The 24,222-nt window shown below is 34.5% G+C and overlaps 5 protein-coding genes across 6 annotated transcripts; 2 read left to right on the top strand and 3 right to left on the bottom strand.

Annotated features, from left to right (window-relative positions):
* Window positions 1-574: 574 nt before the first annotated feature.
* Window positions 575-682, bottom strand: LOC111828762. The gene has a single exon (XM_023777508.1). It carries the CDS (start codon window positions 680-682, stop codon window positions 575-577), a length of 108 nt encoding a protein of 35 aa, XP_023633276.1.
* Window positions 683-2,977: 2,295 nt separating this feature from the next.
* Window positions 2,978-7,485, top strand: LOC17896837 (filament-like plant protein 6). The gene is made up of 6 exons (XM_023789413.1): window positions 2,978-3,227; window positions 3,685-3,800; window positions 3,893-4,238; window positions 4,326-6,591; window positions 6,685-6,745; window positions 6,972-7,485. The coding sequence occupies exons 2-6, from the start codon at window positions 3,696-3,698 to the stop codon at window positions 7,332-7,334; spliced, it is 3,141 nt and encodes a 1,046-aa protein (XP_023645181.1). The 5' UTR covers window positions 2,978-3,227; window positions 3,685-3,695; the 3' UTR covers window positions 7,335-7,485.
* A 320-nt stretch (window positions 7,486-7,805) lies between these two features.
* Window positions 7,806-10,850, bottom strand: LOC17896744 (receptor-like protein 12; the record flags this gene model as incomplete). The annotated part of the gene is made up of 1 exon (XM_006306620.2): window positions 7,806-10,850. A coding segment is annotated over one exon (2,976 nt), but the record flags the coding sequence as incomplete, so codon positions are not given.
* A 1,759-nt stretch (window positions 10,851-12,609) lies between these two features.
* On the bottom strand, window positions 12,610-15,608 carry LOC17898385 (transcription factor E2FC). 2 transcript variants are annotated; one of them, XM_023789792.1, is made up of 13 exons: window positions 15,205-15,608; window positions 14,715-14,895; window positions 14,545-14,604; window positions 14,348-14,433; window positions 14,031-14,119; window positions 13,889-13,943; window positions 13,575-13,627; window positions 13,439-13,489; window positions 13,311-13,359; window positions 13,164-13,229; window positions 13,005-13,078; window positions 12,798-12,911; window positions 12,610-12,701 (listed from the first exon to the last, which is right to left on the bottom strand). In XM_023789792.1, exons 1-12 carry the CDS (start codon window positions 15,442-15,444, stop codon window positions 12,821-12,823), a joined length of 1,095 nt encoding a protein of 364 aa, XP_023645560.1. In that variant the 5' UTR covers window positions 15,445-15,608; the 3' UTR covers window positions 12,610-12,701; window positions 12,798-12,820. The 2 variants fall into 2 exon arrangements, with proteins under 2 accessions (XP_023645560.1, XP_023645561.1); XM_023789793.1 differs by having other exon boundaries at window positions 14,715-14,892.
* A 5,941-nt stretch (window positions 15,609-21,549) lies between these two features.
* Window positions 21,550-24,101, top strand: LOC17900421. The gene is made up of 3 exons (XM_006307538.2): window positions 21,550-22,146; window positions 22,236-22,333; window positions 23,288-24,101. The coding sequence occupies exons 1-3, from the start codon at window positions 21,626-21,628 to the stop codon at window positions 23,944-23,946; spliced, it is 1,278 nt and encodes a 425-aa protein (XP_006307600.1). The 5' UTR covers window positions 21,550-21,625; the 3' UTR covers window positions 23,947-24,101.
* The last annotated feature ends 121 nt before the right edge of the window (window positions 24,102-24,222 follow it).

Below are 24,222 nucleotides of genomic sequence, written 5' to 3'. Positions count from 1 at the left end.
TGTATAATACCTAACTTATATATGTATATATATATATATATATATATAACCAAAGATCTAATACAACATTACTTTTGAAAATCAAAATATTTAAAAATTCTAAGAGAATTGAAACTAAAAGACTTTGTCCCTTAAGAAAGTCAATACTACGATGATTAATTACTTATACCCGAAGCCCGAAGGAGAAGAAAAATTCCATGCATGCACCAATTTAATAACACATTTGATATGAGATTATGTCCTTCTTGGCCTCCACACCAACCATTTTATCTAGTAATTTTGGCCCATGCATGAAATTATTTATTTGATTTGGGTTTGATGCGTGCATAGTATTATCTTGAAAATGACTATCTAGTTTTCTCAAAAATACCATATTTTGCAAACAATTGCGTTTTTTTGTTGAAGACGCTAGCAAATGATTAAAATAAAGGCAAAAAAATCAAATCAAATATATTAGGGATACAATATCCCACATTGGAAGTTAAGTAGAATTCTGACTAGTATATAAGATATATGGGCCTCTCCACTCATTGCCAATTGGTTTTAGCTTGGAAGCCCACAATCTAATATGGTATCAGAGCCCGGTACGCACATACTCAATCCAATCCACAATCGGTCTGGCCCATATTTGGCCCACCGATTCATGCCTGAACATACCGAGATCTATGGCAAGAAGAACCATTATCTCAAGGGGGCGTATTAGGGATACAATATCCCACATTTGAGGTTGAGTAGGATTCTGACTAGTATATAAAATATATGGGCCTCTACACTCATTGCCAATTGGTTTTAGCTTGGAAGCCCATAATCTAATAAAATAAATATGTGTTATTAAGCACTGATAATCACCCTCTATGAATTATTTTTGATGTTTTATTATAATGTTAATTTGCTTAAATTTTGAATAAATAATTTTACTTATTTGGTATTTTAATTAAAAGGTTGACTTAAGATTGACTTAAGTCTGCCAGAATGTAAGAAATGAAAGAGGTTAGACTTAATAAAAAACTCTATATAAAACAACGTACAAGATTAAAGGTTCCACTTATTAAATAAATACAATACGTTAACAACTCTCTATATATATGACAAAAATAAATCCTCGAAACCCTTTCATAGCTACACGCAAGAAGAGATTCTTTCGTAATTTATTCTCCTACCGACAAATACATTATCACATTATTTATCTTAACCTCTTTGAAGATATCCTAATTAATTTGTATTTCCTTAATGCATGTTTATTTAAAACCCTGATGCGCACACGAACTCTACATTAAAATTTGTAAGTGGCACGAGACATATGTATATAACATGTTCCAATTTATTTATTGTCAGATAGTTATTAGTTAGCTATAAAACTATGAACTTAATACGGTATTAAAGACAATATTGTTAACCTAAATTAGATTTATTGCTATAGCTCTACTGTGGGATTCAGATTTATTTCGACGAAACGTGTTACAAATTACTATATCAGACAGAAATGTGGAACCCATAGAGTAATGCATAAATGATGTGGACCAATTCACTATTTTTCAGCTGATTTTTTTAAAGTTGAGCCTATACGAAGTTAACAAATTTTTTTATATCTTTTAGTTTGATTTAAACACTTTAGTATGAGAACTGAAACATTATAGCTTTGTGTATAGAAATGCAAATGCATTGTCTTGATCTTGTTTTCACCTATTCAGATCAATAAAATGCATACTGTAATTTTTTAAAACATTCAATGATATAATGTGTTTGACTACTAAAAGTGAACCATTTGTCTTCAGTTTCGTTTAACAAACTAAGTACTAAATTAGTACGGTAAACCATGGACTCAACTCTTTATTTGATATAAACTTTTGTAATAATTTATTTTTGTTATTATTTAAGTGAATATTTATGTATTCCGTATCTGTATTTGTATATCCAAACAAATAATATATTTGTTTGATTATTTTGTAATTCTATTTATAGTTTATATATTATCTTGCGATGTTTATATATTTAATTTGCATGTTTTTATTATCTTTATTACCCTTGGTGCTTAAAAAACAAACTTTTCCTAGTGACGTTTCAATGTAAATTCTTACCGTTTATAAAGTTAGTTTTGTTTGTGTACTTCTCATTATAGAAGGATAGTAGTATACTGAAAAATTTCCCAACTTTTATTTTTTTTCAAATATATGTATCATAACATACTTAGCGTTAGTACATCATTCATTTATCGTACTATATTCATATATACTAAAACAATTACATGTTTGGCGAACTTTCTAATTTTATAGATACGAATAATCGTAAATGACAAAATAAAAGAAGATACGAATAATCGTCAAGTATAATACAAACACCTGAATTACACAACTTTATAAATATATAAAAAAAATTACTCAAAAATATCTAAAAAAAACTAATATTTTTCATTAGTATATAACTCCATCTTTTATTTCTCAACAAAACTTAACCATAATTTTTTCTAAATAATGACCACATTTGACATTTCCAAACTTCCAAAGTCACCTAATTATAAGGAAAACACAAAAAAAAAAAAAAAAAATACTCATCAACTACGTCACTTATCTTCTTCTTCTCAGCTAAAATTCAGCAAAACCATTCCAACACATTTCAAATTACTTAAGTGCCAAATGGTATTAGTAATAGTGAGTCAGTTAACCAAATGCCAAAGACTCTTTTTTTCTTTAGAGTTGAATGTGTTAGGTAGACCTATGGTCCCTTTATTGTCATAGTTATTATTACCTAATAAACAAATTTATTTATTTCAATTCTTTATTATATTCCAAATATTTATTTATTTTCTCTTCTATTTCTTTAAAAATTAATTAAGAAAATACTTTATTGACATTAAAAAAAATAAAAAAACAGAGAAGAAGAAGAAGATGCTTTTCTTTTGGAGCTTTATGCTGCAACGTTCTTTAAAATTTTGACACATTTAACGAAGAGTGTCTCTTCTCTTTAAACCCAAAACCAAAAAAAAAACCATTTTTTTTTAATTTTCTCAGTTCAGCCACCACTACCACCACCACTTCATCGCCTCTTTATTTTCTCCTCTTCACTTCCGCCGCCGTAACCTAACCGTAGGGTTCCGATAATACTTCCCAACAGTTCATAATCTAAGTCGATTTCAGATCTCCGTTACCGAACAATCGCATGTCCAAAACTTACGAAAAACAACTCATAAAGCTTCCAGATTTCGTTTGCAGAAGCTACATTTCTCCGATGTAAGCTTTTTTTTAATTTCCCGACCATCAAAACCAAAACTCTGGTTCTGTTTCCGTCATTGTGTCTCTGTGTCTCTGTGTTCTTGAGACTTTGTGATGCTTTAATTTCACCACTCGTTTAATTTGAAGTTTTTGTAGAGTTTAATTTAGTTTTTTTTTTTGTTTTTCTTCTATTTTGTCTTCGATTTAGTGTGTCGGCAACTTCACTTTACCTTGTTGTTTTTCCTAATTTAGTAATCTCCTTTTTAGAACGATGCAGCTTCTCAGATTACCTTATCTTTTTTCCTCTTTCTGCAAAAAAAAAATTTCATCATGTTTCTTTGTCTTTACTCTGTTTTGATTCTTACTCAATGATTATGAGATTTACCCTGAATTTATTAGGATTTTTCTCGGATCTGGTTAGCTTCATTATGATATGGCAATGTTGTTAACACTCACAATGTGAATTAATTTATAGACTTGTATGAGATGGACCGACGAAGTTGGCCGTGGAAGAAGAAGTCTTCTGATAAATCAATCTTAGTGATTGACTCTGCATCAGCTGATGCTGCTTCACTTTCTCAGATTGAAAAGGTATGTTTTTTTACTGTTTGTGATTTGCTTTTGTGTTAAATGTAATCAATTTGTTGAATGGTTTTTTGGGTTTGTTTGTTTTGTGGAAGTAGGAATCAGTGAAGAAGCCAAAGTATGTTCAGATATCTGTGGAGCAGTATACACATTTCACTGGTCTGGAAGAGCAAATAAAGACGTATGATGTTCAGATTGAGTCTTATGATGTTAAAGTTAAATCTTATGAGAAACAAGTTGAGACTTATGAGGAGAAGGTTAAGGATTTTGAAGAACAGATTGATGCGTATGATGAGAAGGTTCATGAGTATGATGAACAGGTGCAGAGGCTGAATGAAGATATCGAGGATTTGAATGAAAAACTTTCTTCTGCTAATGAGGAAATTGCTACTAAGGAGGCTTTAGTGAAGCAGCACTCCAAGGTTGCTGAAGATGCTGTCTCAGGTGTGCTATGTTTTGTTTTATTACTACTAGTGAATGTTTATATTATAATGTAGAGTAAAGTTTTATAGCTTTTTTTTGTTGTTGTAGGTTGGGAAAAAGCTGATGCGGAAGTTTTGACATTGAAAAATACCCTGGAGACTGTTACTCTCTCGAAACTTACAGCTGAAGACCGTGCAGCACATTTAGATGGTGCATTGAAAGAGTGTATGAGACAGATACGGAACTTGAAGAAAGACCATGAAGTGAAAATGCATGAGGTTGCTTTAAGCAAGACCAAGCAGATTGAGAAAATAACAATGGAGTTTGAAAAGAGGATGTGTGACTATGAACAGGAGCTACTAAGGTCTGCAGCGGATAGTGATGCCCTATCGAGAACTTTACAGGAGCGGTCCAACATGCTTGTAAAAATGAGTGAGGAGAAATCACGAGCTGATGCTGAAATAGAGACTCTGAAGAGCAATCTAGAGATGTGTGAAAGAGAGATAAAATCTCTCAAGTACGAAGTCCATGTAGTTTCTAAAGAGCTGGAGATACGAAACGAAGAAAAGAATATGTGTATTAGATCTGCAGAATCTGCCAACAAGCAACATTTGGAAGGGGTAAAGAAAATAACTAAGTTGGAAGCAGAATGCCAGAGACTGAGAAGTCTTGTGAGAAAGAAGTTGCCAGGCCCAGCTGCACTTGCTCAGATGAAGCTTGAGGTTGAGAACTTAGGCAGGGATAGTGGCGATGCCCGACAAAAGAGATCTCCTGTCAAGGCCTCCAGTCCGTGCAAGTCGCCGGGGGGATACTCATCAACTGGGTCTGAATTTTCTCTGGATAGTTCACAGAAATTCCAAAAGGAAAATGAATTTCTAACAGAACGTTTACTTGCGATGGAAGAAGAGACAAAAATGCTGAAAGAAGCCTTAGCAAAGCGGAATAGTGAGTTGTTAGAGTCACGGAATCTTTGTGCTCAGAGCACTAGCAAGCTTCAAAGCTTAGAAGCTCAACTGCAGCAAAATAATTCTCAGAAGTCGTCACTTGAAGTGTGTCCAAATCTGAATACGAGCAATCCATCAAGCTCAATCTCTGTTTCTGAAGATGGGAATGACGATTCTGGTAGCTGCAGTGGATCTTTGTCAACAAATCCATCACATCAAACCAAGAAAGAGAAGGAGATGGCAGCATTGGAGAGGGGTGAAAGTATTAATAGTCATGTAGAGCTTATGGATGATTTTCTTGAAATGGAGAAGTTAGCTTGTTTGCCAAATCAATCTAGCAGTAATGGTAGTATGGATTCCAAAGATTTTTCAGGTGATCAAAAGTCAGAACTGGTGATTCTTGACGGTCATACCGAACTTGAGGAGTCTGATAGAGGTAGTCCAGCGGCAGTGATGGAATTTAAATCTAGATTATCAAAGGTTATTGAATCTGTATCTACTGATGTTGACCTCCAAAAGATAGCGGCGGATATAAAATGCATTTTGCAAGATGTGAATGCTTGTATGGATCAGGAAAAGCCTTCTGAGGTGCAGGTTCATCCTGAAGAAGTTTCAGATTTATGTCCAGAACAAAGTCTGGTTGAAGATTGTCATTTGGCTGAACAAAAGCTGCAGAGCATTCACCATGATTTGAAAAATGCAGTTTCTCGGATTCATGATTTTGTTTTGTTGCTAAGAAACGAGGTAAAGATAGGTCAGGACACAGCCATTGAGGGAAATGATTTTGTTGAACTGATCGAGGGCTTCTCTGTCACGTTCAACCATGTTTTATGCGGTGACAAAAATTTGGACGATTTTGTTCTGAATCTTGCTAATGTCTTCAACGAGGCCATGGAGCTAAAGGTAAATTTTAGGGGTCTTGCTTCCTCTGAGGTTGAAACGCTGAGTCAAGATTGCATAGACAAGGTTGCATTACCCGAGAGCAAGGTTGTTGATAAAGATTCATCTCAAGAAATATATCAAAATGGATGTGTCCACAATGAGCCAGGGGTACCGTGCGATGAAAACAGAGTTTCGGGGTATGAATCAGACTCCAAATTACAGGAAATAGAAGAGCTGAAATCAGAAAAAGAAAAGATGGCAGTTGATATTGAGGGGATGAAGATTCAGTTGCAAGAATCTGAGCAGCTGTTAGCTGACATTAGATCACAGTGTGATTCTGCTCAGAGGTCAAACAACTTGGCAGATACACAACTCAGATGTATGACTGAGTCATATAGATCACTTGAATCACGTGCAGCTGATTTAGAGATCGATGTGAATCAGCTTAAGGAAAAAATAGGGAAGTTGGAGAACGAGCTTGAGGATGAAAAACGCAACCACCAAGAAGCCATTGTCAGGTGCCATGAACTCGAAGAACATATTCAAAGGTGAGTAGTATAAGCTTTACCAGAATATGAAGACAGAAAGAGCCTGGATTTACAAACTCATTTTTACATGTCTATATTTTCACTTTCTTCCAGAAACAGAAACACATCTTTGGTTGCTGAGGATGAAGAAGAAGCTGATATAAAGGGCAAACAGGTAATGTTTTCGCTACGCTTCTCAGACTCTTATATCTCAGCTTTATAGACTTGGCTATCGAATTGAAGTTCATTGCCCATTGTGCATATTCTTATTCAATGCTCTATATCTAATCACACACAAAAACAAACACTTGCATACACATATCTATAGACTCTGCATGCATTGGTCCTGAATCTTTAGGACTCTGAAGCTAACAAGAAACTAACATGGAAATATGATACAGGAGAGAGAGCTATCGGCAGCAGCAGAGAAGTTAGCGGAGTGTCAAGAAACCATATTTGTGTTGGGGAAGCAGCTGAAATCGTTTAGGCCACAACCTGAACAACTGATGAGGTCACCACAAAGACAAAATGAGTCCTATTCTGAAGAGGATACCTCGGTCCCCAAGAACTACACCGTAGTTGATGAAGGAGATTCAACTGAGCCTTGGGTGAACGGCCCTTCTGACTCAGAGACTAGCGATACGATGACATCGCCGTCACGAGTGGGTACAAGGCTGTCAAGGTCAGGTTCATCTAGCAATCCAACCCCAGAGAAAGCCTCTAGAGGAATCAGCAGGTTCTTCTCCTCCAAACCCGGATATTAATAAGCCTTTGAAAGATAATATGAGGAAGAAGCTGTGTGTATGTGTACATGATGAAATGTGATCTTTTTGTTTTACTTGGAGAATATATACTTTCGTGTGGTATCTTTTTGTTACTTACTTGCTTATCAAACGTCTTGTGCATTTTAATATTTATGCTTTGTTATTGAAGTAATCAAGAATTTAACATTGCATTCACTCAAAAGTATATTATTAACCAACAATTAAAGTAAAATAGTGTTGTCGTTTAGGAATAACATCCGGTAGTAAACCTAACATATCAAGATTACTGTAGTAAATAACGAAAACCAAACTATATAATGAAAATATTTATATTATTCACCAATAATTTGGAACCTAGGAAACATTTAAAAACCTACAAACCAACTTTTAGTTTTGGGAGTCTTTCGTTTAATGATAGTTCAAAACTTATTATTATAGATAAAATTTGATTAAGCACATGCTCAAAACTTGAAATAAAACAAATTATTTTATAAACTTAACAACAATGCGACAAGGAAGAGAGAATGATCGATCAGTGACTTAACGAGTTCTGGTGCTCTGTGGCTTCCTTCTGCCAAAAGTCTTCATGAACCACTCATGCTTGTAAGAAGTCACTATATATCCCATCGCCAGCCCAAATACAACTCCGGGTGCAAAGCCTAAACATGCTGCCATCCAACTAAATGATTCTTCTTCTTCTTCTTCTTTTGTTTCCACTAGTTCAGATTGTGTTGGCGCTTTGATATCTCCACAAACATCCTTAAGGGAAAAAGCATTAAGCCCCGGGTTTCCTTCATAGGAGGAGCAGTTTTGACGCAGAAACTGTGTGCCTTGTGGTATGGAACCTACAAGCTGGTTATGTGAAACGTTTATCCACTCGAGAGAAGAGAGAGTCCCAAGTTCAGGAGGAATCTCACCAGAAATCTTGTTTTGGGATAGGTCTAGTGACTCGAGACTCGTAAGGTTTGCCAAAGTAGATGGGATATGTCCCGTGAAAGCATTGCTTGACATGTTGAGAATACGAAGCTCCTTAAGCAGACCAATAGAATCAGGAATCGGTCCATTTAATTGATTTCCTGAAAAATCAATGGCTGTGTAGGTTGTAAGGATACGTTCCATCTCCATTGACACTCCTTTACTCATCAAGATAAGTGAGTAGTAGTAGCTTCCTAGTGAAGGACTCGTAATGTACTCTGGTTCCATATTATTATCTCTCTTGGAGGACATCGCAGTCCAATTCAAGAAGTAATCGGATGGCAATGTACCAAAGAAGCCATTATGAGATACATCAATGATTTTCAACAGCGGAAATCCGAACCAACCCCCATCAGTGTTATGTAATGTGCCATGAAACTTGTTAGAGTGGAGGACAAGGACTTGAAGTTTCTGCAGAGAATTCAAGTGGAAGGGAAACATGTCGTTGATTGCGTTGCTTCCCACATTTAAAACTTCCAAAGCAGAGCAACCAACAAGAGAAGCTGGTATTTTTCCCTCTAATCGGTTGTGACTGACGTCAAGTGACGTTAAGCTCTTGGCGTTCTGAAATATTTCAGGAATAATCCCGCTGAGTCTGTTATTACGGAGATTTAGATCCCAAAGAGAAATCGCCATCAGAGTCTTTAGACACCAAGGAATTGAGCCATAGAGGTTGTTGTTTGATAGATCTAGGACCTTTAGAGAACTTACTCCACATATTGATCGAGGGATCTCTCCAGTGAAGTTATTCTTAGAACCCAAAAAATATTGGAGATGCTTGGAGGATGGGATGAAGAGTGGTCCTTGGAAAGCATTTGAGCTTAGATCAACAGTATTGATTTGACTCTCAGGAGAAACTTGTAAGGATCCATTGAAACCGCTGAGAGAGTTGTTAGAGAGACTCACATACTCCAATTTTGGCAGTCTCCACAACCAATCTGGTACTTGACCTTTGATTTTGTTGTTGGAAAGATCTATGAATATTAAATTTCTTCTGTATCTTATGAACACAGGGAATTCCGTGATGTTGCAGCCTAGCAAAAGCAAATATTCTAAATTTGGTGAAAAATCCAAATCAGAAGTGATGTTTGTTGGTGAAAGAGGGATGCCTAAGAGAATTAATATTTGCAGCTTCTTGAGAGGCGAGAAGACATTTAAGTCAACTCCATCGACGACTTTGTTGTAATTATTATTGGTAATAGAAAAACTTTGTAAATTAGGTAACATAGAAATATTCCCAATCCATGTAAGGTCGTCGAATTGGTTATAACTCAAATGGATACTTCTCAATGAGGGGATCTTGACTAGGGATGACAGAATGGCTTTGGTATAAGGATTATCATCAGCTGAGAAAGACTCTAATTTGTAGGATTGGCTAATGATTAGTGGAAGAGAACCTGTGAACTGATTTGAAGAGAGACCGAGTGAACGTAGTTGAGTAAAATTGAGTATTGAAGCTGGCAAGTTTCCACTGAGCTTGTTAGAACTAACATCAAAATGGGTCAATTGTTTTAGATTGCTAATTGAAGATGGGATTTCACCAACAAAGTTATTATAAGAGAGATCGAGAGATAAGAGATGAGAAAGGTTCCCAACTGAAAAAGGAATCTTCCCTGTGAACTGGGAAGAGGTAAGGGTCAAAGAAATCAAATGTTTGAGGTTGATAATGGAATCAGGTAAAGGACCTGAAAAGGCTGTTCTTTCAATGCCTAGTTCTACCAAAGAGTTATTTTCACCAAAAACAGGAAGTTTGCCTCTCAGATTTGGATTGTAACTTAATGTAATGGACTGCAGGCTGGGTATCAGAAGAACACTACTTGGAAATTCTCCAAAGAGGTTGCATAAGCTTAGATCTAGTGACCTTAGAGATCGCAATTTTGAAAACTCATGGGGGATTTTTGAAGAAATGTTTACATTGCTCATATCGAGTACTCTAAGATTCCTCAAATTTTGAGCAAGTAGATGAAGAAATGATTCATCAATAGATAAAGAAGAAGAAGAATCAGAAAAACCACTAGAAGAAAGATGGAGAGACACCAACTTGGTTAGCTGAAGAAGGTTAATTGGAATTTGGCCTGAAAGTGAAGAACCAAAGAGGTTGAGTCTTTCTAGTTCCATGAGTTTATCAAACTCAGCTGGGATTGGCGAATTGTTGAAATTGTTGCCTACAAGGTTCAGATCACGGAGATGAAGCAGTTTAAACAAACTACTGTTGGATTCGAGCTTGCCGTAGAGGTAGTTGTAACGAAGGTCTAGTCCGATCACTTTCCCCGACTTAGCAGCACATGTGATACCATCCCAAGAACAACAATCACTTTTATTCACCCATGATTCTGTCTTTATATCTGAACCAACGCCCCAATCAGGTATCGAGATCAAAAACTCACTCTTGAACTCAAGAAGAGCATCCCTTTGGTCGGAATGACACAAGTGTTGTGTGGAAGAAACAACCGTGTTTAGGAAACTTGAAACGAGAAAAAGAAAACAGATGAAACGAAGAATGAAACTCATTTTTTGATTAGATGAGAAAGCTTTCATATTTGTGAATGAAGAAAAGTAATATGAAGTGGTGATGGTATATTAGTGTTGCAGCACACTTACATTTTATATTAAAAAAATCAAACACATGAAGGTCTATTGACTTGATATTTTGAAGTCTTTTCGATGAAAATTCTTCCCCACTCTAGGAATCCTTCCAAATCCAATAGACTTGACTTGAAAGAGCATATAAACTCGTTCTTGGTCTTAAAAAACATGTTGTAAGAAATTAGAAACGAAGATCAAAAAATCATTCTCAATGAGCAAAGTAAAATTGGAGTTTAGTGAGGACAAGTAGATAAATCAAAGTGCCGTGTAGCTTAAGCCAATTCTTCAACTTTAGATTGGACTTCTTATGGCATTTTCTCTATGAAATGCTTTCATAATTGTCATCTCTCCAATTCCAAACCTGGAACACACGTCAATATTAACTTTTCAAAATTTGCATTGCCTTGATTTCTTTACATGAGCCAAAACTAATTAATAATACTTTCAATATTATTTAGTAAATAAAGATTGTTGAGAATTTTTGAGAAATACCCCTTTAGGTGTACCCCTTTTTAAAAATACCCCTTTTATCTATCCATTTTCAAAAATACCCCTATTTAAATATAAAAAATTATAAAGGTTTATATAGTTTATAAGGTACTTCTATATAATAACTACTACTGGGAGATTCGATATAAATATTTAAAAATGTTTTAAATAGTTTTTAATCGTTTTTATAAGTTTTATAAGGTTTTTAAATGGTTTTTAAAAGTGTTTATACAGTTTTTATAAGGGTTTTATATGGTTTTTATAATTTATTTTTACGCTATTTATGAAAGGTATATAAATTTTTATACACATATAAAGGTAATTTGTGTATATATTTATAAGGTTACACACATATTTGGATAAATTTTAATATTTTTAGTGGTTTTTTTAATAAAGTTTGAAAAAGATGTATTTTTAAAAAGAGGTATATGAAAAGTGGTATTTTTGAAATTCCCCCAAAATTGTTCGAAGAGTTTTGTTCTCAAAACAATGCTCATTGGCTAATATCACACCAAACCCATACGTTACGTTTTATCTCTCACGGCCTCTTCTTCCCTCAATTTTCTGTTGAATCATGTATGTAGTTTCTTACATGTTTCTTATGGCAGTTTCTATTAAAATTGACAATCTATTTTTTTTTATATACAAAATCTACTCCTTTTGTATAAAGTTGAATAGTCTTGGGCGTTCGGTTCCGGATATATCAAATTCGGTTCCGGGTATTTCTGGTAGTGGAATTTACTATCAATTCGGTAATTACGTTAGTTTCGGTTTGGTTTAGTTCCTCATTTTTTGGTTCGGTTTCGGTTCGGTTGTTTTTGCCTGGACAAAGTTGAACCAAGTATTGTCTAAAACTGTGGTTCGAAATTGATGCTTCGTTTCCATTTAATCATGTAACCTTAAAGTGCCAAACAAATTAGTTTTAAAGCTTCGTTATAAACACAGATGTGTTCAGGTTGCTGTCGATTACATTTGACATCCAAGGGCTACTAAGTATAATTATATATCTTATATTAGGGTACAAGCTGAATGCCATTAGATCATGTTTAAAGGTGTTCTCTTAGAATGTTGCATCTTTTATTTTAAACAATAGAGAAACCCAAAAAATTACAAAAAAAAACAAATACTCGATTAGGAAGGATTTGGGCTCAAAAGGCGTAAAAAAAACGTAACATGAAAATTTTGTATTATTCAACCTTTTCCCAGTAATTGGAATTTTTAAGGTTTCAAATAACTTGGTTCTCAGCTGCTGAAGTTGCTCCATAAATCTGTTAGGCTCACCTCTGCATCTGACTCGAACCAGTAATCTGCTTTTAACTGGCAATAAAAGAACAAAAGACTCAACTTAACCGCAACATACATATATGAGACTGATCTTGAAACGAGTATCAGTGGATCTGACTGAATACTTACATCAGTATCTGAAGTTACTATTTTCAGATACTGATGTCCACTCTAGATGGAGCTTTTTGATCAGACTCATGACCCAACTTGTCACTTGTTTCACCACTGTCTCCTTTGTATTTGCTGCAACCAATGTTTGTTCTCAGTTATTAGCACTGACTGACCAGTATAGATAAGACAGGAGGACACACAGAGAGGAATGTGTAGGTTAAGTACCTTAAAAGATAGACATCAATTGGCCCCATTCTACTCCTAATCACCATCCGGTATTGTCGTTGCGGAAAATGCATCTATCATGAACCAAAACAGATGCTTCATTTTGTGGACACATCATATTAAAACTGTACACTATATGTAAGTATGAAAAACGCTTACCTCATCAGGATCTGGAACTTCAATGTAACTAGCTGTAGGAGCTTTTATTGCTAGTAATGTCTGGTTCTGTATCAAGGACTAATGGTTTAGTATATTAAATAACTGAGGAAAACATAAGATGATTTTCAAGAACTAGTTGGGGAGGACCTGAAACCGTGGGAGACTCGTTATATCCTCCTCCGTCATAAACATGTACCTGTTTATTTTTGTCATCGGTCTAAGCAAAGTTCGCGTGTAGATACAAAAAGATGAGAATCAAATTAATGGACAGAAACCTTCTACAATATTCATCTTCCTCCAAGGATCTCAAAGCTTCTTGTCTTTCCCTGGAGATATATAACATAACTTAAAACCATGTAAAAGAAGAACAATTAATTCTGCAAATCAGATATAAGAACATAAGCAACCAACCTTATAAGATCATCCAACCTGCTTTCCTCAAATCGCATACTTTCTACCTCTGACTGAAAATACATAAATATGCTACTGGTTATTCCATGGGGGGTTTGAAATAAGCGTGTGAATAACTATATTGTCAGATTGCCAAAATGCCGAATACACAAGAACATCTTATATCCCCAACATATGCATTTATAAAAAAGTATGTGATCAGTTATTTGGATTGAAAAAATTGGAATCACGACTTCTTTCTTGAATATGTGATCATTTATTCTAATGCAGTAAGTTCTACGACAAAGTAATATGTAGTGCCCTTGTCTATGAACCTTAAGCCTGTTAATTTGATCTCCCAGGTCCTTCTGTCCAAGATTGTCGGCTCCTCTGCATCAATGTGCCAAACCAAAGGTCAGAAGAACATAAGTTAAATACACTGCGTTTTATCTAAGTAAGAAAGGATTGTGTAATTACTTCCAGCGGATATGGTTCTTTGTAGTTTTCTCTATCAATCCAATTCCTTCAAGGACATTTGTAATATCATATATCCTTCTTTTTTGTACCTGTTAAGAGGAACCGCAGGCACATAAGAGGAGATTCTAACAAACTGAGAGATACCTAATGAGTTTAGCTAGCCTAGCAGCAAAGAGTTGTGAATCAATATATCAAACACTTTAAGGCAATGGTTATACAGGTGAGCCTTTAGTCCACATATAAGCACATTCTTAATTAGATGTTCTGCAATTTGAAAGATATCTTTTTAGCTCAATATAAAGATACATTTTGCATACCTCCAAAACATCTGCACAATAGTTAAGGTCAAGTGTTCCATCCTCAGCTTCCTGAATCAACTTGACGAATTTCTTTGTCAACAACCCTACGAAACGAAAGAGACAACGATACAATTAGTGGTGTTATCTCCATACCAACATAAACATTATAAAAAAAGTAAACAGAACTAGATGTGATTGCGCTTTGCAGTACTTACCTAGAGAACTGTCGTAACGGCAGTTATTACTAGCTACAATTAGACCACCATTTTGAGCTTCTGCATACAAAAAATCAATCACAACAATGCTAAATACAACATATTACAACATCAACAAACAAATCACATTCTGAGATTCAACTGAAGAAATTTGATCAGAAAGCAAATACCGCCGTTGGCCATTCGTTTCCCGGCCTTTGACTGTTTAGTACCCTTTGACTTGTTGTATACACGTTTAACAACGTCTTGAGGAGTCTCTTGTTTCACTATTACTTTAGCTATATCAATGCTTTCTCCAGACATGTTCGCCATGGATCCAAGCTGAATTCGATGATTCTTTATACTCTTCTGCTGCAAAAAAAAAGATAAACTCAATAACATAGCTAACAATCACCAAAAACACAAATCTAAATTCACAATTAAATAAGTTCCCCCAAGTTTGTAGAATTCTAAATTTGAGATTAGAGATCCATTGCTACAGTGAAGCGAATTGAAAGCTAGAGATCCAATTTTGGATTAAGTTTCCTTAATGAACAAAACTTCATTCAATTTTTTTTTCGCGAAATTTGGGATCAAGGAAAAAAATTAAAACCTAGCTCTCACAAAACTCAAGCTCGGAATCAAAATCGAAGAAAGAATCTACGAAAAGTATGAACTCACAACTTTATGAGTGATATGAGAGTAAGAATCGTCCCAGTGAGAAGGAATTAGAGGAGACTGTTGAGTATTGGGAAGCGATTCAGAGACTAAGAAAGGCCGATTCGTTGAAGAAGGATTGAGAGAAGAGTAACGAGGATCAGAGGAAGAGATAGATTGAAGTAATTCGAAGCGAAAAGGAGATCGGTGGTGGTGAAGGTAAGAGAGAGTCGGATCTTCACCAGAGTTTGATGTCGCGGCCATGTAACGGCGGTGTATCACCGGTGTTTGTAAGATTCTGGGGATTCGAGAGTTTTGAAGCGATTTTGCGGAGAGTTTTTGAGAATCGTGATTTAGGTTTTTGTTGAGGGGGAGATGGGTGAAGGAAGAAGAAGAGGGAAGATGGAGAAAAAGATGGAGAGAGAAGAGAGGAAACAGCGGGAAGAAGAGGAAGGGTAAATGTGTCTTTTTGTTGTATTAAAAAGATTATTATAAAAGAGAAAAAACAAAAATGGGATTGTGTGAAAAAGAGCGGTGGGCGAGAGAAGTTGGAGAGAGTTTCGAATTTTGCCGTAGCCCCGCCTAACTTCTTCCTCTTTTATTATTTTTGACTTTTTTGATAACTGTTTGGGCTTGGTGTTGGGTTTGGTGTTGGGCTAGAATTTGGGCTTTTATTGAGCTTTGATCTGTGTTGATAACGGGCCCTTGAATGTAGCTAAGTGGATTTTAGAACAATGTTCTGAATGCTCTAGGATTCAGGGTTTACTGTCTTGCTTTGTCTTTTGTTTTTTTATAAGAATGTAATATTATTATAAAATGAAAAGTTTAGGTTATTGCATGATGCATAAGTTAAATACATTGTCTTATGCTAAAAGAGAAAAGGTAAAAAACATGAAAGCATAAACCGTTTGAACTTTATTGTGTCCACTAAAACCTTAAGCGATTAAGTTTTAGGTGTAGAGATAATCTTGTCCTAGTAATTAAAGGTTTTAAAATTTTAATTTCCAAAAAAATGGAAAGAAATATACAGTTAACTAAATATAAGAGTGGAAATGGGTCCAAAGTAGACTAATAATGTGTTTCTTAAGAGTTAAACCTTGTTGTCTTTGTCTTTAGTTTAAGAGTTCTTCCTCTTTTCGATTTAATTTTCAATTTTCTAGTACTTTTTTTGTATGTTTCTGAGAATTTTTGTATCGTTCACCGGTTTTGTTCCCCTTATTTGGACTTTAAATTTCGAGGATATCTTTGTTTTCTCATCTTATATTCCTCTTTGTTTTCTCAATATTATTAATTGACAAAAAAGGTCCAAATTATCAAAATACACATAAAAAAAACAAGATTTTTATAACAAATAATCTATAAAAAAAATTATAGGGTCCGGAGGACATGTTTTTGCTTCTCCGATGGCCCGTAGGCCAAAGACACCCACCTTGGGGGTATGGGATGGATCATTCACGACCCCCACTCCTCTTTCAGGCTCCAAGGAGCCTCTTCAAGACCTTGTGTGTCCTCGGCCCTGGTGGCGGAGTCACTCGCTTTGAAGGCTGGAATTCTTGCAGCTCAAAGCTCGGGCATCGTCAGACTGGCTTGTTTTTCGGATTGTCTAGAACTTATTCTTCTTCTTAATTCCGGAGACCATGTCAATGAATTGGAGGGTATTGTCACTGACATCCACCTTGCCAGCTTATCTTTTTCGTCAATTTCCTTTCATCATGTCTCTAGGACCATGAATTCGCAGGCTGATGCGTTAGCTAAATCTGCTCTATCTTGTTGTATTCCCTCTTCTGGGTGATCTCTGAGTTTCTGCTCTTTAATATAATAGTTGGTTTTCAAAAAAAAAAAAATTATAGGGTCCAAATTATCTTTTTTGCCCAAAGCCCATTATTTTCTTGAGCCGGGAGAGAGCAACACATGCACTTAGCAGCAAGCAATCCTTTCTCCCTCTACCAAGTTCCCCCTCAAGTCAAAATAGTGCAGAGCCTCGCAAGTCGCAACGATCACATCCTCTAAAAGCCTTACTAACACCTCCAATCACAAGAGTGAATCACATTGCTTTGTCATTTTCAAGAAAACCGGACTCCAGAACATGGATGGTGTAATTCTATCTCTACCGTATTTTTTTGTAAATATTTTAAACAATTGAAGAGAGATTTAGTATAGTTAGCTTAGTGATATATCAGGTTAAATACTGATCTCTCTAGCTAGGTTAAAGTTATTTATTCTCTTATAAAGAAGTATAACCACACTTGTTGCTTTGACGAAAATATATCACAACAAAACGTGTGGTTTCTAATTACCCAATTCATTGTATTTACAAATTAAATTGTATCATGTAAATTGCTTCGCCAAGTTTCCATTGTGACAATCTAAACCATTACAACAAAACTTACAATTCCATATAGCAGATGAAATTTGAAATGCATTTGTTAACTATAATTTTGATTAGGAGAAGAATAATCACCAAAGTAAAATTTCTAAGAATTTTCTTCAATAAATCAAAGTTACGAGGTTTGCTAATGCTACCATGTAATTGATTAAGGTGGGTTAAATCAACTTCCCTAAGTTAGATCTTAAACCTTACTGTAAATAGCAAACAAATGAAACAATATAAAACACACATTTTCATTTTCGTCCAAATTGCATGTGACAACTTTTTGAAAGAAAAATAAATTATTTCAATTTTAATAAATACAACGTCCTTCTAAGACATTATCCATATTTTTAATTTAATAGAACCATATAAGTGTGACACTGGATCAGAAAAAGAAAAAGAAAATCATAATTTTTAATATAAGTGTGACAGAACAAAAGAAAAAGATTATCCATATACAAGTGAGAGTTTGTCTGGATTTCTTTTTTGTTGTCCTAAATTTGTAAGTGCAGTAACGCGAAATTTCATGTCTTGTCTGGTCTCTTTTTATTTAAAAAAAAACTATACTGTGAATCTATGATATATCATATAGACATCAAAATCTTGTTATATTCTTTTCAACTTAAATCAATACCTAAAATAATATGGAGCATCTTCTTTTCAAACTAACCTCTCTGCAAGATCTTCACTCAGATTAGAAAATACCATATAATTACTTCTCACCTAGATTAAATTAACCTCTCTCAAGTCTCAACATAAGCTATATTTTTTTTTATAAACTCTAGTTGACTGATCCGGTCAGCCCCGGTAGAAACACACCAAAGTGTTTAAAAGTGTTTCAGAGTGGACTTTTCTCCGAAGGGTCACCATATTGTGTATCCCGAGTTTGTAATGTTTTCCGACTAATGCCAAGGGGTAATCAGGCCGCCTGCATTTCTGACTACCAGGTAAATCAACTGGACCTTAACGCAATTGACAAACTTAACCATGATTTTTGTTTTCAGGGTGGATCGAACTTGGGTTAGTTCCTTCCAACATTTCCACAATTCTCCCTTATCACTGAACCACAGCCGTGCGCGGGCAATATAACATAAGCTATATATATATCAACCTTAAATGACAAAGTTATGAAAATTAATTCTCACGTTAAATTCAAAACAACATTAATTTCAACTTTAGTTATCATTAATAAACTTTGGTAATTGTTTGTTTATTTGGATCGTTGATTTATAATGAGTCTTGAGTCATTATAACCACAATGGAAACTTTTATGTATATGGTAATTGTTACCATACTTTTATTATAGTCGTTGTTAATTACATGAAATTTCGTACGTACGTATATGCTTCTTTTTTTTTTTTTCTTCGGCTGCGTGGAACGAAGTGGACACATGTGTAAATGCATGTACATTAGTGGCCGGCATGTGTGCGTATTTTGTTGTACAATATATTACAAAACTAAATCATAATTACATAAGTATGAAAACATATATATACGTGAAAATAAAATAAAAAAGGATCTACGAGAAGAGAGTAGATGACAAAGCGAATAAAGGTAAGACATGTGAGAGAAGAGGCCATGTTTTGCGGCAATATCACGAGGGCCACTAGTAGCTTTTTGTGTTAAAACTTTATAATCTCGATGTGTATATATGTATGTGTTTCGATCTCTTCTTGGCTTCTCCTACTTGAACTTTAGCTTCTTACCGCACCTTCTTCTCCGACTATCTTATAAGTCTTAGAAGTACCACTTTTTTCTCTTTACTACCAAAGACTTTTCAGCATTTCACATTATATGCATTTTTATGTTTCATTGTCATTTAATTGGACCATAAAATTTAGTAGTTAGTATAACAGAATTATTATTATTTTTAACACTATTTTTCAAGTTTAGTCACTTGATTTTTATGTTGATAAAGATATTGGGTTTGATTAGTAACAAACGCAAAAATGTACAGAGAAAAGCAGTAAATTGGAACGGTAAGTGAAATAGTGCAAAATTGTAAGAAATATCTATCTATAAAAACTGTACAAAAGAATTGAGAATAAAATTTTAAGCAAAGCTGTAAAATTGTAAGAAATATCTTTTTTTGCCAAGGATACAATTTGTATTGGTTGTATAAACCAAACTCTTTCATATTATATGATATTTGCAGTTTAGCAAAAAAAAAATTTTAAGCAAAGCTTTTAACATTTTTATGATTGGTAAATTTAAAAACTGTATATTTTGTAAAGCTTTGTACCGTTTCGTAAAATTGTCACCAATCAAAGTCATTAACCAGTTACTTTTCATGTCCTATTCCCATCTTGAATATATTGATCAGTTATATTATACACATATATTGGTACCAAACAGTGTAAGTAATTGGGTCTTATTAGATAGCAAATGAGCATGCAAGATTTGTAGATAGTGAGATATACTTAAATATAGTGAAACCGAATCATTTTATTTCTAAAATATATATTTGCATCATTTCAATTATATGCGAGGAGTGAGACCTATGTACAATATATAGCAGTTCAGTCATATACAATACAGGTTCTTCACATATATTAATATACTCTTGTCTTTTCTTTTTTCTTTTTGCTTAAAAAAGATAGCTGGTAAAGTACGTTTATCTTTTTGATTTTAATAAAAAGTAACTTTTAGATTCGTTCGTAAATGATGAATATATAGTCTCATAAGATAAGGCTGTGATGAAAATGCTGACTTGCATGGCATTACAATAAACTAAAATACTGTTTCCGGATAGGTTTCGACTCTGGTCTCTTTGGCTTCATGTCTTTTTACCTTTGTTAAACTTGATTTTAGCATAATTGTGTATATATGGATAAGGATAACATACTAAAAGTTATTAATTAATGTTGTTTTGTTAAATTTTTTATTTTAAACATATATACAAGTAAAATTATATTTAATATTCATATATATATATATATATATATATAGCATGTGTAAAAAAAATTAATATAGCTAGTTCTTACAAAACAGATTTTATATGTTAATTGAAAATCTAAGTAATCTTCAATATATCTTTTGATACTCAAGAAAGTATTGTAAAGTTCTGTAATTCAAATGGTTGATATATATCAATATATTTCTTCTACAAATTCTCTAAAATAAAATATGACAACTTTAGTCATTTACAAAAAGAATATTATCAAATTGGTAGTAGCTCTTTCTATGCCTCCTGCCAAACATAATAGGTCGTGGTCCGGAAAGCTAAGTGCATTAGTGCAACATGATACTTTTCAAACGTTCCAAAGCGATGTGTAGAAGACATTTACTATATAATTAGTATTATGGAACCAATTATATATATCAAGTGTATCTGTCAATCGCATGACACGTGAATTTTGGACAGCATTAAGATATTTTAAGGAGTGACATCTCCCCCAATAGTCCTTTTTTTTCTAAAAAACATCAAATTCTCTATTCCTAAATCTAAGTTTTTGGTATTAATAAGTGGAACTTAAACTTATGTCTATGGTAATTAGATTAGTTTAAAGTTTTGTAACGGTATATGTATACTATCTTTGCATTAGTCCTAGAAACATGGAGAAACAAAAAGACAAACAGAACGGTGGCCAACTCCACTACATAGCCTAATGCATACAACTTAAAATAATCACGAATCATATATATGTTTGTAGTTGATATCATCACCTACTCCAATTAATATATATCAACTTTGTTATCTTATGACGAGTGTGTATATTGCCATTATACATAACACACCAAAATCTAAATCTGGATCTGTGTCAACGTTTTGTATGGTTGGATTCCATGTAGAAACTATCAAAAATGTCATTGTGCTTCCTAATATTTAATAAAGTGGGTGTATTGATATATAACTCTATACACATATGTATGGATTAGTTTGTTTTGATCCCACTCGGTCACTTAAGTCTTCTCGGATCCCATTCCCACCAAAAACATAAACAAAACAACAAAGATTCTAATCTCTCTCTCTTTCTCTTTATCCCTCTCTTCTTGTATGTATTGTATATTCTCTATATATTGAAGAGAGTGTAATCTAGTTTTCAATTCTATTTTCACTTTCTCTTTTGCATCATGGCTCCTCTCCCTTTCATACCAGAAACAACACACAAGCAAAGGCGTTTATCTTCTGAACAAAAGAAGAAGAACACAAAGAAGAAAACGTCTCAACCACTGCCTCAGACACAAACACAAAAGCTAAAGCAGAAGACGGTACCATCAACAACATCATCATCATCGTCTTCGTCGTCATGGAGCCAGATAAAGAACCTTTTGAGTTGCAAACAAGTCGAAGGGCCACGAGTGCATGAACCATCAAAGATTACTTCTTCTTCTTGTGGCTCTTCTCTTTGTAAGTTTAGTGATGTTATTTACGGTAATGCTCGAGTGATCCACCGTTCAGACCATTCCCCCGAGAGTAGTAATCTAGGCCAAGATGCCCGGTTGTTGACCCGAAAACCCGTTAACCGCGAATCGTCTTTATCGGTTAGATCCAATGGTTGTGGCGCTTACTCGTCGTATTCAACTTCTAAAGCTATGCACTTCAGAAAACTCTCTGGTTGCTATGAGTGTCACATGATTGTTGATCCAAGCAGGTTCATAACTTTTTATTCTTACTACTTGATTATTTCTGAATAATTACTATGTAATTAGTTAATTTATAATGATTTGTTTATATAATTAGGTATCCAATAGCACCAAGAGTATGTGCATGTCCACAGTGTGGAGAGGTCTTCCCTAAGCTTGAATCATTGGAGCTTCATCAAGCAGTTCGTCACGCCGGTATGCATCCCTTTAACTAATTTATTTCTTTGCATATGAAACTTTTTTTCTATTAATATCAAATTCATAAAAACATGAAGGCATTAGTAGTTTATGCCATTTTAGATCAGACATATAAAGTTATTTTAGAATGATAAAGCAAGACATATATAAAGTTCAATTTAAGTCGAACCTGTTTTTGGTTTAATCAAAAATAAAATTTATTTTTTTATTTCCTCTTTTGGATTTTACTTTTAATTAATTTTCGAGAAGATTAAAATATCTGTAATGGTCTGTCTTTTATTAAATTATTATTTCCTTTTCTCGTAACCGGGGCCATAAATCTGGCATGTCATGTCGTTGTTTTTGGATGTGTGTTCGTGTTTTTTCACGTCGTTGTTTTTTTGGATATAATACATGGTGCTAAGATTAAGAATATTTTATGTCATAATCACATATTTAGCGACATATTAACATCGTTATAATCGTTAATTTACCATATCATGTTTCTGATTTTTTTTCTCGTGTTTTGGTTTACTAAAGACCTTTCATGAATGGCTGAACAAAATTGGATTATTTTATATAATATGGTAATATAATTGTATCGGCCATGTTCATATATATATATACACAAGTAAAAACATCTTTGTAATGATTTTATATTATAAGTATTTTTTGACGATCTATAATTTTTTAATTTCATCAATTCGAGATAGATTATCTTTATATTGAAAAACATATCTCTGTAAAAACAAAAAACCAATCTAATTGAGAAAATAAAAAAATGAAACACTTTTTAAGGTAAAACTCGATATTCTTACTATCAGTTTGAAACTTTAAGGTAGATATATATATAGATAAATCTTGGATTCCTTCTACTTGTGGTATATATTTTAAGAATATTCATCTCTCTATATCGACCAAAAAAAACATATGTGAAGATGTTTTTTGTAATATAGTTAATTTTGATAACAGTGTCGGAGTTGGGGCCAGAGGATTCAGGGAGAAACATAGTAGACATCATCTTCAAATCTAGCTGGTTACGTAAAGACAGTCCCATCTACAAAATCGAACGGATACTAAAAGTCCACAACACTCAACGCACGATCCAACGGTTTGAAGATTGTCGCGACGTAGTCAAGTCCCATGCACACGCCTCCACTAGAAAAGAGCCAAGATCAGCCGCCGACGGCAACGAGCTTCTCCGGTTCCACTGCACCACAGTTTCTTGCTCTCTCGGCTCCCGTGGCTCGACCTCTCTTTGCTCAGCCGTCCCCGGCTGCCGAGTTTGCACCATTATCCGCCACGGCTTCCACGCCAAAACGGTGCGTTTAGGGAACGGTGAAGGGAAGGAAGAGATCAAGGGAGTTAGGACCACTGCGAGTAGTGGAAGAGCACATGACGTTTTGAGATGCTTTGACCAGCGAAGGGCCATGCTTGTTTGCCGCGTGATTGCGGGAAGAGTGAGACGAGTGCAGAGTGACGTGTCGCCGGAAGATGAAAGTGGTTCTGGCTCGTATGATTCGGTCGCGGGGCCGGCTGGGGTCTATGCAAGTCTCGACGACTTGGTTGTGTATAATCCCAAGGCCATACTTCCTTGTTTTGTAGTTATCTACAAAGTCTCCGAGCCTTAAAAAAGTATTTGCACTTTATATGATTTGGATTTGTAAGTTTTTTAGTGGAATGTTTTGTAGTAGTGGATTGTATTATTTAGGGGGAAAGTGTTAGCATATTTGTTGTGTAGAGGTGTGTGACATAGTAAAGAGTGAAAGACTAATATCTTTTTTTTGGTTTTCATTAATCGCTTGTATTATTTCTTCAAATATGACATTTCTCATTCGACTTGCTTTTTTGTTTTTCTCTTTAATGTAATGCTTTATTGATTAAACACATATGCTTAACATTTTTCA

Source organism: Capsella rubella, unplaced genomic scaffold (genome assembly GCF_000375325.1).
Source record: "Capsella rubella cultivar Monte Gargano unplaced genomic scaffold, Caprub1_0 scaffold_1, whole genome shotgun sequence".
Classification (NCBI taxonomy): domain Eukaryota; kingdom Viridiplantae; phylum Streptophyta; class Magnoliopsida; order Brassicales; family Brassicaceae; genus Capsella; species Capsella rubella.
The sequence above is the reverse complement of the archived record's forward strand: the minus strand, read 5'-3'. Positions and strand labels throughout refer to the sequence as shown.

Coding starts and splice junctions, on each gene's coding strand:
- LOC17900421 (XM_006307538.2), top strand. CDS start 21,626: ATGGCTCCTCTCCCTTTCATACCAGAAACAACACACAAGCAAAGGCGT. Junction 22,147..22,235: donor ATGATTGTTGATCCAAGCAG/GTTCATAACTTT, acceptor TTATATAATTAG/GTATCCAATAGCACCAAGAG. Junction 22,334..23,287: donor TCAAGCAGTTCGTCACGCCG/GTATGCATCCCT, acceptor TTTTGATAACAG/TGTCGGAGTTGGGGCCAGAG.
- LOC17898385 (XM_023789792.1), bottom strand. CDS start 15,444: ATGGCCGCGACATCAAACTCTGGTGAAGATCCGACTCTCTCTTACCTT. Junction 13,490..13,574: donor AGGTTGGATGATCTTATAAG/GTTGGTTGCTTA, acceptor ATATATCTCCAG/GGAAAGACAAGAAGCTTTGA. Junction 13,360..13,438: donor GAAGATGAATATTGTAGAAG/GTTTCTGTCCAT, acceptor AAAAATAAACAG/GTACATGTTTATGACGGAGG.
- LOC17896837 (XM_023789413.1), top strand. CDS start 3,696: ATGGACCGACGAAGTTGGCCGTGGAAGAAGAAGTCTTCTGATAAATCA. Junction 4,239..4,325: donor TGCTGAAGATGCTGTCTCAG/GTGTGCTATGTT, acceptor TTGTTGTTGTAG/GTTGGGAAAAAGCTGATGCG. Junction 6,592..6,684: donor CTCGAAGAACATATTCAAAG/GTGAGTAGTATA, acceptor ACTTTCTTCCAG/AAACAGAAACACATCTTTGG.
- LOC111828762 (XM_023777508.1), bottom strand. CDS start 682: ATGGTTCTTCTTGCCATAGATCTCGGTATGTTCAGGCATGAATCGGTG.